Source organism: Eptatretus burgeri, chromosome 17 (genome assembly GCF_056783735.1).
Source record: "Eptatretus burgeri isolate ZD-2024b chromosome 17, Ebu_testis_v1, whole genome shotgun sequence".
In the NCBI taxonomy this organism is placed as follows: Eukaryota; Metazoa; Chordata; class Myxini; order Myxiniformes; family Myxinidae; genus Eptatretus; species Eptatretus burgeri.
This window is the reverse complement of record NC_140977.1, coordinates 11,650,580-11,663,455: the sequence shown is the minus strand read 5'-3', so window position 1 is coordinate 11,663,455 and position 12,876 is coordinate 11,650,580. Positions and strand designations below refer to the sequence as shown.

The 12,876-nt window shown below is 45.2% G+C and overlaps 1 protein-coding gene across 1 annotated transcript; it reads left to right on the top strand.

The window, feature by feature from the left end:
- The first annotated feature begins 490 nt into the window (after window positions 1-490).
- Window positions 491-11,095, top strand: LOC147009320 (uncharacterized). The gene is made up of 4 exons (XM_085862014.1): window positions 491-642; window positions 7,487-8,678; window positions 9,470-9,536; window positions 10,747-11,095. The coding sequence occupies exons 1-4, from the start codon at window positions 515-517 to the stop codon at window positions 10,890-10,892; spliced, it is 1,533 nt and encodes a 510-aa protein (XP_085718140.1). The 5' UTR covers window positions 491-514; the 3' UTR covers window positions 10,893-11,095.
- The last annotated feature ends 1,781 nt before the right edge of the window (window positions 11,096-12,876 follow it).

Genomic DNA, 12,876 nt, shown 5'->3' with positions numbered 1-12,876 from the left:
TTGTCATTAACAATTTGTTATGGCCTGTTCCAAGTCAGGGTATGGTTAAGGAGGCCAAAATAACATGGCGGCTTCAGACCCCAGTGGGGCAACCCAGGATGAGCCTTAAGACCCCAGAGAGCGAGGTGGCCGATGATTCACCTGATGAAGGATTTAATTAATAAGTCCATTAATTATCTTCAAAGGGGTGTTTTAATTAACAACACCACCAAATTTTCAGTCCTGCCCTTCCTTGGAGTTTTCTTTGTGTGCGTACAAAGATTCAGGTTTCTAGATTTTATGGTTTTGGACTTATGGAGGCACACACTGACACACACACACACACACACACACACACACACACACACACACACACACACACACACACACACACACACACACATCTGTTATTATAGATCACAAAACTGTTTGGATGAGGTTTTTTGTTGTTTTTAAAAAATGTAATGAACACTTCTCCTGTCCCTGCGCTTGTCCATGTCCACAGATTTTCCAGAATGATCCTGGGGATCAGGGAATGATGGACAGTGTTCTTGACATTGTCGTCGTAGCGATTGCGTTGCTATTGATTGTCGGTGTCATTTCACGTGAACCATCACGTTGGTTCAGAAAGACATCTCACAAAAAGAAATGCTGCATTCACTGGTGAGGAACACGAGTGACTTTCATCACTATTATAATGTGTTCATCCAAAGGGACAAGATAGCTCAGAGATTAGAAACAAGTTCACATTGAATTCTTACAAATAACACTGAACAACAAAAATTTTTTACTGGAGATGTGTAAAGTGATTTAGACTAATTTGGGTACGCTGATTTCAAAAATCATAACAGTTTTGCTGTATCACGTCAGGATTTTCAGTAACAGAAATATTCCCATTGCCTAGAAGTCACCTGACTTTGCCTAGAAGACATTGCCTAGAAGACCTGACCTTAATGTCAGGTCAGGTTCGATCTGTGACCTGCTACAGGTACCATGCAAACCTGTACTAACCTGTTCCATGGTCGGGTTGTCGGCGACTAAACCGTCTCCCCCACCAGGTTTTCTGGTGAGGCGGGTGTTTGGATATGGACACCCAGCAGGATTAAAAACAAAACCTGTCAAAGGGCGGAGGAGCTCCTTGTGAGCCAACGGCCATCCATATCTAGTGCCCAACTGTGTCTGCGGACGTCCTCCTGCAGTTGGGTCACTTCTTATGAGGAGGTTGGTGGCAGGATTTGCACTCCGGCCACCGTAAAACTCTTCATTCCGCAAAACACAAAAACGCAAAAAAATCTGAAAACCCACTCCATGGGAGTACCTCCTGTGCAGCCTCCCTTCGCAGGGCAGCTCACCGGATGACGGGATTGGGGCAAAGCCTTCGGGACCCCCAATCTTTGATAGGAGGGAAACCACGGGGTAACATCCCTGGGTCAGATTGCGGGAGAGTGTGTCGGAGTGGTGCTGAGGTGTCGTCCACCAGACGGCGGTCTCCTTGGGTTAACCTGAGGCGGTCCCTTCGGGTGGGTGCCTGGAATGTCCTATCCCTAAGAGAGGATGATCACCTGTCTCTGTTATCATCTGAGCTCAAGCGTTTGGACATCGGGATTGCAGCTCTCTCTGAGGTTCGGAGACCGGATTGCGGCGAGATAATGGTGGGTTGTTACACCTACTATTGGTCTGGTCGCTCTGATGGTTATCATACCCAAGGAGTTGCTGTAGCTGTGTCCAATAAGCGGACCCCAATGATAATTGAGGTAACACCGGTCAACGAGCTTATTATGAGATTAAGGATTCGTCACTCCTTAGGTGTCATTTCCCTGGTCTCTGTTTATGCTCCGACTGAGGCGAGTGATCTCACCGTGAAGGATGCATTCTACGCCACACTCGAGTCTGTGGTTGATCAGTGCCCCAGACGAGATACACTTCTAGTCTTGGGGGATTTCAATGCATCGACTGGAACTGATAGGGATGGTTATGAGGTGTGTGTTGGTCCCCATGGGTCAGGAACTATGAACCAGAATGGCACTAAGTTCCTTGACTTTGCAAGAAGTCATGGACTTAGGGTGGCTGGTTCATGGTTTCAGCGCCCAGAAGCTCATCGCTGGACTTGGTATTCCAACGCTGGCGGTGTGGCAAAGGAGAATGACCATGTCCTCATTGACGGTCGTTGGAGGATGATCCAGAACTGCAGGGTCTACCGGAGTGCTCAGTTCCTCAATACTGACCACAGGCTTGTTGTAGCAACTCTAAAGCTGCACCTTAAATCCTGGAGAATGGTACCATCCCAGCCGAGGCTGGATGTTGCCAAGCTCAGGGATGAGAGAGTAGCTGAGGAGTTTGCGAACAGGCTGAGTGGACACTTGGGGGGTCTGGGTGCTTTGGGGGGTCCTGAAGAGTTGTGGAGCGCCTTCAAGACCACCGTCCTTGATGTTGCCGGTGGATGCCTTGGAGCTCACCGCAGGGCAAAGAAGAATTTTGTCTCTCAAGGGACGCTGGATACCATTGACCAGAGTCGCAGGGCCAGGCTGAATGGCAGAGCTGAGCTGTTCAGGGAGCTGAGGCGTAAAACTATACGTGCACTGAGGGTGGAAAAGGAGGCCTATGTGCGAGGAATCTGTGAGGGGGTAGAGCATCACCTGTGGACAGGTGATTCTCGTCCCGCTTACAGGGGAATTCGCGCATTACGTTCATCCAAGCCCATCCCTCGGAGCACTACAGTTCGAGCAGAGAGTGGTCGGCTCTTGACAGAGGAGTCTGAAGTGAAGGCCCGCTGGGCCGGTTACTTTGAGCGGTTGTACCAGGCTGATCCCCCAGCTGTCGAGTTGGACGTCAAGGGTGTTACAATCCCTGTTGCTGACCCTCGAATCAACTGTGGTCCACCTACGCTTGTGGAAACACGGGCTGCGGTGAACCAGTTGAAATGGGGCAAAGCTCCAGGGATCTGTGGCATCCATGCCGAACTTCTCAAGGCTGGTGGAAATGCTGCACTCGTGTCGTTGCATGCAGTTTTGTGCTCTGCCTGGAACACAGGCATCATCCCAACTGACTGGAAGAGGGGCCTTGTTGTCCCTCTCTGGAAAGGGAAGGGTGATCACCAAGACTGCAACAACTACCGAGGGGTGACGCTGCTCTCAGTGCCGGGCAAGGTCTTTGCTCGGATAATTCTCGATAGGGTTCGCCACCATCTGCTTGAGCACCAGCGTCCAGAGCAGTCAGGCTTTACACCAAAGAGGTCAACAATTGACCGTATCCTTGCACTTCGTGTCCTCACCGAACGCAGACGAGAGTTTCGGCAGGGGCTGCTTGCAGCCTATGTTGATCTCTGCAAAGCGTTCGATTCAGTGAATCGGGATGTCCTCTGGAGGATTCTTGGTCTTCGTGGGGTGCCACCAAAACTGATCGATCTGATGTCTGAACTCTACTCTGGTACTGAGAGTGCTGTGAAGTGTGGTGGTACCATCTCTGACGCATTTCCAGTTGTTACTGGAGTTCGTCAGGGATGTGTACTGGCCCCCACACTTTTCAGCACTTGTATGGACTGGATTCTCGGGAGGATGTCGGAGAGATCAAGTTGAGGTGCGTCATTTGGGAATGTCAAGATCTCGGACCTTGACTTTGCAGATGATGCAGTCATCTTTGCAGAGACTTTAGACATCCTCTTGGGGGCCCTCGAGGTGCTGAATGAGGAGTCGGAGCCGTTGGGATTACGGGTTTCTTGGGTCAAAACTAAGATCCAGGCTTTCGGTGACATCTTGGATGCTGCTGTCCTGTCTGTGTCTGTTTGTGGTGAGGATGTTGAGGTCGTGGAGAGATTCACTTACCTTGGCAGTGATATTCATGTCTCTGCTGGCTGTGAGTCAGAGGTCAATAGACGTCTGGGTCGGGCCTGGGGAGTCATGGATTCACTGGATCATGGGGTGTGGCGCTGCCGGTACCTGTGCGGGAGGACGAAAGTCCGAGTCTTCAGGTCCTTGGTACTTCCAGTCTTGCTCTATGGGTGCGAGACTTGGACTCTGACCAAGGATCTGAGACGGAGACTTAATTCCTTTGGTACCAGGTCTCTTCGGAGAATCCTTGGCTATCGCTGGTCGGATTTTGTGTCCAACGAGCGGTTGCTGAGAGAGACTCGGATGAGATTTGTTACCTGCATAGTCCGTGAGCGTCAGTTGCGGCTGTATGGACATGTGGCTCGTTTTCCTGACTCTGATCCTGCTCACCAGATTCTCTCAGCGAGGGAGTCTCATGAGTGGAGGAGGCCAGTGGGTCGACCACATGCCTCATGGTTGCAACAGGTTGACCATCATCTCAAGGAGATGGGGATGGATAGGCCTGGCATCTGCCTGGGGGATGGCCAGACGGAGGCCCCTGGAGTACCGGCGGAAAGTGGACGCAGCAACGTGCTGTTCTGGCACATGCTCCCATACCTGACCTGACCTAGAAGTCAGGATTTCAATGAAATTTACAAAAATTCATTTATTCATTTATTTCATCATGAATGCTTCAAAATTATAGAAATTACAGAAAAACTCCACTAGAATGTAATTAAAAATGCTTTAGGCATTTGGCTTTGCGTTTGTGCTTCTCTGTGTCAGTTTCACGATGCAGGAACCAGCAGAAATCGCCCATCATGTTCGGGTTGTGCCGCCCTTGGTAACGCGTCTCCATGAGTGAAATCTCTTGGTGGAATCGCTCGCCATGCTCGTCCGAGACTGCTCCCAAGTTGTCAGGGAAGAAGTTCAGGTGCTGGTGTAGGAAATGGATTTTCAGGGACATCCTGGAGCCAAGTTTCCTGAAGGACTCCAGCAGCTGCTGCACTATTTCTTCATAGTTGTCCGCGCGCTCGTTCCCCAAGAAGTTGTCCGTCACAGCTTTGAAGCTCCTCCACGCTGCCAGCTCTTTGGGGTTTAGAGTTGTCGGAAAAGTTTCGTCCTTCATAATCTGTCGGATTTGTGGTCCAACAAAGACACCAGCCTTGATCTTGGCCTCCGACAAGGTGTTGCCAAACTTTTCCTTGAGGTATAAAAACCCACGCCCATTCAGATCCATTGCCCGTACAAAACTTTTCATCAAGCCGAGCTTTATGTGGAGTGGTGGAAGGAAAACCTTGGCTGGGTCGACAAGGGCGACATGCTTCACGTTGTGTCGACCAGGTACATGCTCTTTTCGCTCTTCCCAATCTTTCTTCGTCCAGTGATTCTTGTCGTCTCTGCTATCCCAGAGACAAAGGAAGCACATGTATTTCGTGTAGCCTGACTGCAGCCCTAACAACAGCGCCACCACTTTCAAGTCTCCGCAGATGTGCCAGTTGAAGTCATTGTACTTGATGGAATCAAGCAGCTGCCGCATAGTCTCATAGGTCTCTGTCATGCCGAACGCGTGAGCCAGTGGGACTGATGGTTTCTCGTTGCCATTGTGGAGCAAAACAGCCTTCAAGCTGTTCTTCCCCGAGTCGATGAAGAGGCGCCAGTCTGCAGGATCGTGATCACACCCAAGTTCTTTCAACAGACCGTTGATGTCACTGCAGAATGTCATCGTGTCTTCCATCTCAAAGAACTCAGCCATGTCTCTGTGACGTGCTCTGAACAAGGATATCTTGGTGTTAGGTTCAAGTAGATTCCACTGCTGCAGCCTTGATCCAAGCAGCTCTGCCTTCGCCTTTGACAGCGAGAGATCTCTTACAAGATCATTTAAGTCTCCCTGGTTCAGAAGGTGTGATTCTTGAGTGTCGGGTTCCAAGGTTCATCATCACCATCCTCTTCACCACTGCTTACAGCTATGTTCTGATCAGCTGGAGGTGTTGGAACGGGGTTCTCGTCATCATGAGGCACAGGTTTACGAGCAGAGACGCAGTCAGCGTACTTGATGTGACCTTTATTCTTCTTGTTGAAGCCGGCGATGCTTGTGCAGCAGAAATAACAATCATCATGATGATTCTGCGGCTCACGCCATATCATGGGCACCGCAAATGGCATGCTCGCGCGCTTGCCCACCAACCACTGAGTCAAGGTTGTGTGACAGCTTGTGCAGCAGATGTGTGGTGCCCAGCTCTGTTCTTGGTCCCCCACCTTACACCCGAAGTAGTGAAAGTAGGCGGCCTTCATTTTCACTGCTGTAGATATACTTCGCTGTTGATCTTTTTTGGTATACCGACCACAGACATAACAGAAGTTGTCAGGATGATTGGTACAGGAACGCCTACTCATCTTTATCTGAAAGAAAGAAATATAACACAAGTTAACAACAATTGTACGAAATAGACATGTTAAAGACATATGTAAATTTCATTGAAATCCTGACTTCTAGGCAATGGGAATATTTCTGTTCCTGAAAATCCTGACGTGATACAGCAAAACGGTTATGATTTTTGAAATCAGCGTACCCAAATTAGTCTTAATCACTTTACACATCTCCAGTAAAAAAAAACTTTTGAAATTTGTTGTTCAGTGTAATCAATTCTGATAAACGAATGTCTGGTCCAGTGAGAGCAGGGGGAACCAGATCATGGGAACCGTTAAACACTCACCATAAGGTTTGAACATTTCAAAGGAGATCAGATTGGGTTTTCTTCTTCTTACATGATTTTAAGTCTTCACAAAGACATCTTGTTTTTCTTCCTCGGTGAAAGTGTTTCCCCAATTATAACTACCAAGACCAAGTTTATGATTAATGGTAAAGAAAACAAAAAAAGTGTCGAGTGGACGGTCACGTGATCGATATGACAAAGGTGTTTGGGGGCAAACTCGATTCAGTGCTCTGTTGTAGTGTGAAAGTAGTGCCACAGCAAATGTAGTAGTGTGAAGGTAGTGCCACAGTAACTGTAGTAGTGTGAAGGGTAGTTTGAATCTGGTGGGTTTAAATACAAGGAATGTTTCAAAGGAATGACACAGGTTGATCACAGTGTAATACAGGAAGATGTGGGATTGGGAGTGGAAATGAAATGATGAAACATTTGATATTTAGGAGACAAGTTGGACGTCAACGAAAGAGCAGCAATGGCTGGAAGGACGAGGATAAAATTATCTTGGAATAAATGGAGAGAGTTAAGAGGAATCCCAACAAACAAGAACGTGCCAAGGACAGGAAAGATGGAATTGAGAGAGATGGGAAACATGGCAGGAACGTGTGAACAAGGAGATGAAAAAGATTGGGTTTGGAGAAAGATGTAAATGGAGATGTTCCATCAATGGACAAACCTCGTAAAATAGGAGAAAAGGAGGTTAAAGGAATCTGATGATGATGATGATGATGATGATGATGATGATGATGATGATGATGATGATGATGATAAATATTTACTTGTTTTTATGTTTTGGGTTCATCGTTCCACACCCATCCTTTGAACCTTGTTTAAGTTACATGTGCACGCTCCGGATCACGTGTCCGATGGTATTGCTACTCTCATGTATCATGTGTGTTGATGTTTTATAAAACCATGCATTCAATACTTCACATGTTATGAAGAACTTCATTTTCGCTTGAACTGAGTATGTTTGTTTTTATCTTACAGTTTACAATGTGGTGGAAAAAGAAAACCAAAGGAAGAATTAAAATCCCAACTTCCATTGGTTAAGGAGCTTCAGGATCAGGAAAACGAACACGTTGAGATGGAGGAAGTTCAGCAGATTCAAGGAGAAATGGATATGACGGGAAACCAAGACTTTGGTTACAAAGAACAGGAAGAAGATCGAAAAGATCGAGAGAAGGTTTTGCTCACAGAGAAAGAAAAACCGAAGAAAGGAAAGAACAAGTTGCTGAAAAACGAAGGAAACCTGAAACGAAGAGAGAAATTAGTGAAGGAAAGACAACAGAAGTTGAAGGAAAAGGACAAGGAACTCAAATTGAAAAAAGATTTATGGCAAAAGAAGGAAGAAGAACGGAAGAAACGACAAGAAGAACTGCAGAAAGATAAACACGAAGTGAAGCATTGTGATAAAAACGAACAGGAGAGGAAAGGAAAAGACCTGTTGGGGATACGGAATTACGAAGGACGCAAACGAGCAAAACGCCAAGCACATTTTCAGGGAGAAAATTCCCAGGTGTTTGTCGGGGGGAATCCTACAAACACTCCAGGTGAGAAAACAAAGCTTCTTGTACGGAAACGTCGCTCAGGAAATGAAAAGGAGAAGCAAAGTAATCAGGTAAAGGAGTGGAAAAGGGAGGAAGTTGAGATCAGTCTTGGGAAAGAAGAACACATGGTCATTGATCAGGTCCTCAACAAACCGTTTAAGGATTTGGACGAACCAACTGTGCCAAATGCTCTTTGGAAATTGAATCCGAAGAAACAGGAAGAAGAGGGACAGCTTCTGAAAAAAAAGGAAAAGGTCTTCTTAAAAAAACAACAGAAGCAGCAGAGGCACGCGGTGAACAAGAGTGTGGAAATTGAAGTGACGCCCCTCAGAATGCGTCAGAAACCTCACCGTGAAGGAAGGTTCCAACAGAACCAGAACGTTGTCGATTGGCTGCCACCCAAATTGGAGCCTCAACATCATGACGAACTGCAGCAGCAGAAACGGTACAGTGTTGTCCTCCAGCAGCAACTGAATCCTCACCGTGATGACTCACTGCAGCACCAACAACACAAACAACACATTGTTGAGGGGCTGAAGGAAAAGCAGAAGCCTCATTGTGAGCACAGGCAGCTGCAACAGCAGAAGCAGCACGATGTTCAGGGACCACAACATACACAGGAACTTCAACAGGTGAGCACTGTTCAATACTTTGGGGCACTTGGGGTGAACCTTAGGCTTACATTCACCAACTGGACTGTGTGTTCCACATTCAGCACATACAAATCAGATGGCTCCACGACGACTCACTTATAAAAGGAAATTCCATTGTTTCTCCTCCTTCGGTTGGTATAACCGTAGCAAGAGCAGCTTTCCAGCATCTTTCAGGTGCTTGAGATTGTTTTCAGATGTGGAACTGGATTCAAATCTGAGATGGGCCAGGAGTGCCTGGTGGGACTCCGTTACAGATGTGTGTTGTGGAATGGCGCGCCACGCAATGCAATGGTAAATTTTACCCAGAACGATGATAGTGACCAAGGTTTCTAACATGGCCGTGATTTAATCTCCAACTAGACCCTCCAGTGGATGAATTGTAACTATATGGGGTGAACACACTGGGTGCAGACACAACCAACACCAAGATCAAGACATTAAATTGAAATAAATTTTGGCGTTTTGTCTTTTACAGACATTGCTGTTCATTGTCTTACAACAATAATAATAATAATAAAAATAATATCCTTGATTGTGGAGATAATTGTAATTATAATTTTGGTGGAAAGGTACCTGATTGGCATGGTCATCTCCACGCAGGATAAATAACAAGACCTTTGTCTCCCTCGATTGGATTAGATCACCTTTCACCTTTTCATTGATTACCTGTTCCATCAGTGCATTTCCTTCTGTCGTTTCCTGAACAAGTCATCAAACTGATAAATATATTAATATATTTAATCTTTCATATTTTTATCGTTTTTCCAAAGACCCCTCAGAAGAGGCGCTCACTCCCTCCTCCACCTCCTCACATCAAACCATCGAACCGGTTGGAACGTAAGTTGTCAAGATTCTTACCTTACATTACAAATTACTCCAACTTTGTCTGAACTTCACGTCCTTCACCTCCATTGTGTCCTATTTTGTCTGTGTCTCACACGTGTTGATAACAAATGAATATTTTGCTGAACTCGAATCCAGACAAGACCAAACATATCTGCCAATTGGTGGAAGTCTGTTTTGAGTGTTAATGTATCCGTATAAAAGTCAGTGTGTACACCTGGATGATCATCTATCTATAATTCCAGCAATGTGTGTGTGTGTGTGTGTGTGTGTGTGTGTGTGTGTGTGTGTGTGTGTGTGTGTGTGTGTGTGTGTGTGTGTGTCTGTGACCGCTGTTTCTCGACAACCTCTGGTCCGATGTAATTGAAACTTGCCAGATATATTGCTGGGGACCTGAGGATGTGCCTTTTCAAGGTTTGATATTAATTGGACAAGTGTTCCCAAGTTATGGCCATTTATTTACCAAACCAATGACAAGACATGTTATTGCGTGGGCGTGGCTGATGGGGGAAGGGAAGCTCAGCCACGTTCCCCATTACAGATTACAACGTATGGGCTTCCGGAGAGTGATGATTTCGTGTATTCTAATAATTTCTCGATTTCTTATGCGCATTTATAGATAAACACAATGCCCCAAGTTATGATTGTTTTCATATTAGACGGTGCATAAATTTCGGTAACATCAGAGTGCTGGTATGCTCCGAACCAGGAAGTAAATTTTTTTTCTCTCTCTTCTCTTCTCTTTTTGTTTTTCCTTGCGACGACATTGCAAAAAGGTAAAATACGTTGGCGCTAATTGAATAATTGGCCATTAAAACCTAAATTGCGAATCATCGTAACTGTGATTTGCAAACTTCCGGGCCACGCACATACGGGCACGCGAGAGCGAAGAAACGGTCTGTTGTTGTTGTTTCTTGCTCGTGGTTGGAATATTTATTTATTCTTTTTTTTTTTTACGGGCACGTACTCATTAAAATGAATTGTGTGAAAACCTTTAATGCCAATCCAGTGGGAGTTTGTGATGAATAAAATGAAGATGTGAAATTGAAGGCAAAAGAAAAGAAAAATTGAACCGAGATGAAGAAAGCTATTGAGAGAATCCAGTCCAGTATTTCCAGGATTGTGTTGGAAGATATGATAATGATGGAGATTGTGATGACAATGCCATTGAGTGGTTTTGACTCCCTTTTGTTGATGTGTGCAGAGGAAGAAGTTGTAGTATTGGCCGCCGGATACGAGGATACGATGTTTGGCAGTGGATCGATCATCACTCCATCGTACAAGCTCTCGAAGAATTTAAAACGAAACATCAGGCTGTTACAGATGGCCGATCCAAAATTATTCAAATAAACACCTGTCTCCAGAACTCCAGGTACTTAAACCTTCCGTAGACCTTATTTAATCACTTGCACCCTTTTTTGTGTCCATTTGTCAATCTGTTGCTTCCTTGTTCAAAATATCATGACGAGAACTTAATAATTCGGAGTGAATAGAATTTAATAATTTGAATGAGTCCATCAAGCAGGTAACCTCTCTCTGCTACCTGTGCTGATTTACACCTCCAAATCGATATTTTGGAATCGAACATCGACGATGATGAGAAAGTTGTTTTGAGACCTTAAGAACAATCAAGACCCAGCATATGAGTTCTGCCTTGATGACCCACAGAACAAGTTCTACCTTGATAAACCAACATACCAGTTCTTCCTTGGAGACTCACAAAATTCGGGAAATCAGGAAAAGAGTTCTGCTGAGATGGCTCACAATGTGGGACCTACCTTGGAGACTTGGGGTGGGGGGTTGGATGGGGGGGGGGGAAGAGTTCTGCTGAGATGGCTCACATTGTGGTACCTACCTTGGAGACTCGGGGAGTCGTGTGGGGGGGGAAGAGTTCTGCTGAGATGGCTCACAATGTGAGACCTACCTTGGAGACTCGGGAAATTCAGGAAAATCAGGAAAAGAGTTCTTCCTTGGAGACTTGGAAGGTGGGTTATATTTTGGAGACTTGGATAGTGGGTTTCACCAAGAAGACTCTCTGGGTTCTAAACGTATCGATGTATTTCTTTGTTGGATGGTGCTTGATGTGAGGTAAGTGAAGTTGATTAAAAATTAATAAAATAATATATTAATTAATTCGATGTTGTAAAAGTAAAGTATTTATTTATTGTTTTTCAGCAACATCAAGAAAGTGCTGGGAAGACCTATAGATTCTTGAGACGTGTTCGATATATCTCCGTCCCATTTCTACTTCTTCACATTTCAAAGAACTGAAACTTCATTATCAAGATAGAAGTGGAAGAAATGGAAACAAAAAAAAAAAAACTTTGTTGAGCTGAAACATTTCATTCACCTTGTGATGTCATTATTGAACTGTTAAAAAAAACAAAAAAAAATTGTGCAAAAATCATTTATGATCTTGTGATTCGTGTGGGGTTTGGGTTTGGGTTTGGGGTGTTCGCGTTGGGCATGAACGTGGACGGGCTTCATTTTCCAACGCGATTGTGAATTTTGTCTTTTATAATTACTGTGAATAAAATTATCTCAAAATCTCTTCTCCTTTCAAATCATAATCTATAATTCCAAGGAACGGTGTCTGAAATAGTGTTGGGGAAATGGTTCCGAGAGGATAATAAATAATTACCTCCATCCACGTCTGTGAATAAAATATCCCAAGTTGCGGACGGATTTCGACGGAACTTGCTGGGCCAGTTGGGAATGTAATGACGAAGAATTGATTCGATTTTGGTGAAGATCCGAATCCGGAGCAGATCCGAGAATGTTTTAAGTGATTCTTCACCTTGGAGAGCGATCGGGTTCAAACGACCTTTAGCAGGATATTGAAAACGTTGTGGAGGAATCAGACGAAACTTGGTGGACGAGTTGGTTGGGTGATGAGTGTTATGACTCTCCACTCGGCCGAGTAAGATGACAGAGTCAGATGAGGATCCTCGAATTACACGTTTTATTTCCGAAGACCACACGCATGCGGAATGTGACTCAGTGACCCTTCAGTCAGGCTCCCCTGAATCACATTAAGAATATGCTTCAAAACAATCACATATATAATCACACAAAGCAAAACTGGGTGTGGACTAAAAGTGTAAAGGAAAAACTGGGTGTGGACTAAAAGTGTATGCTAAGGGATAAGGAAACAAAGAAATAAAAGAAATAAATGTGGCAGTGGGCTTCTTTCCCCCCTCCCTCGGGCCCTAGGGGAAGTTGAATCGGTCAATTCTCAGATATGCAACCACAGTTTCCAAGCCACCTACACAACTCTCAGATATGCAAGCCTTGCAAACTAATAACTTTCCTACACTCCTTCACTAGCACCTGC

Bases quoted from the DNA above. Each gene is read 5' to 3' on its own strand.
- LOC147009320 (XM_085862014.1), top strand. From the start codon at position 515: ATGATGGACAGTGTTCTTGACATTGTCGTCGTAGCGATTGCGTTGCTA. The intron at 643-7,486 runs GTGAGGAACACG...TTTATCTTACAG, and splicing joins AAGAAATGCTGCATTCACTG to TTTACAATGTGGTGGAAAAA. The intron at 9,537-10,746 runs GTAAGTTGTCAA...TGATGTGTGCAG, and splicing joins ACCATCGAACCGGTTGGAAC to AGGAAGAAGTTGTAGTATTG.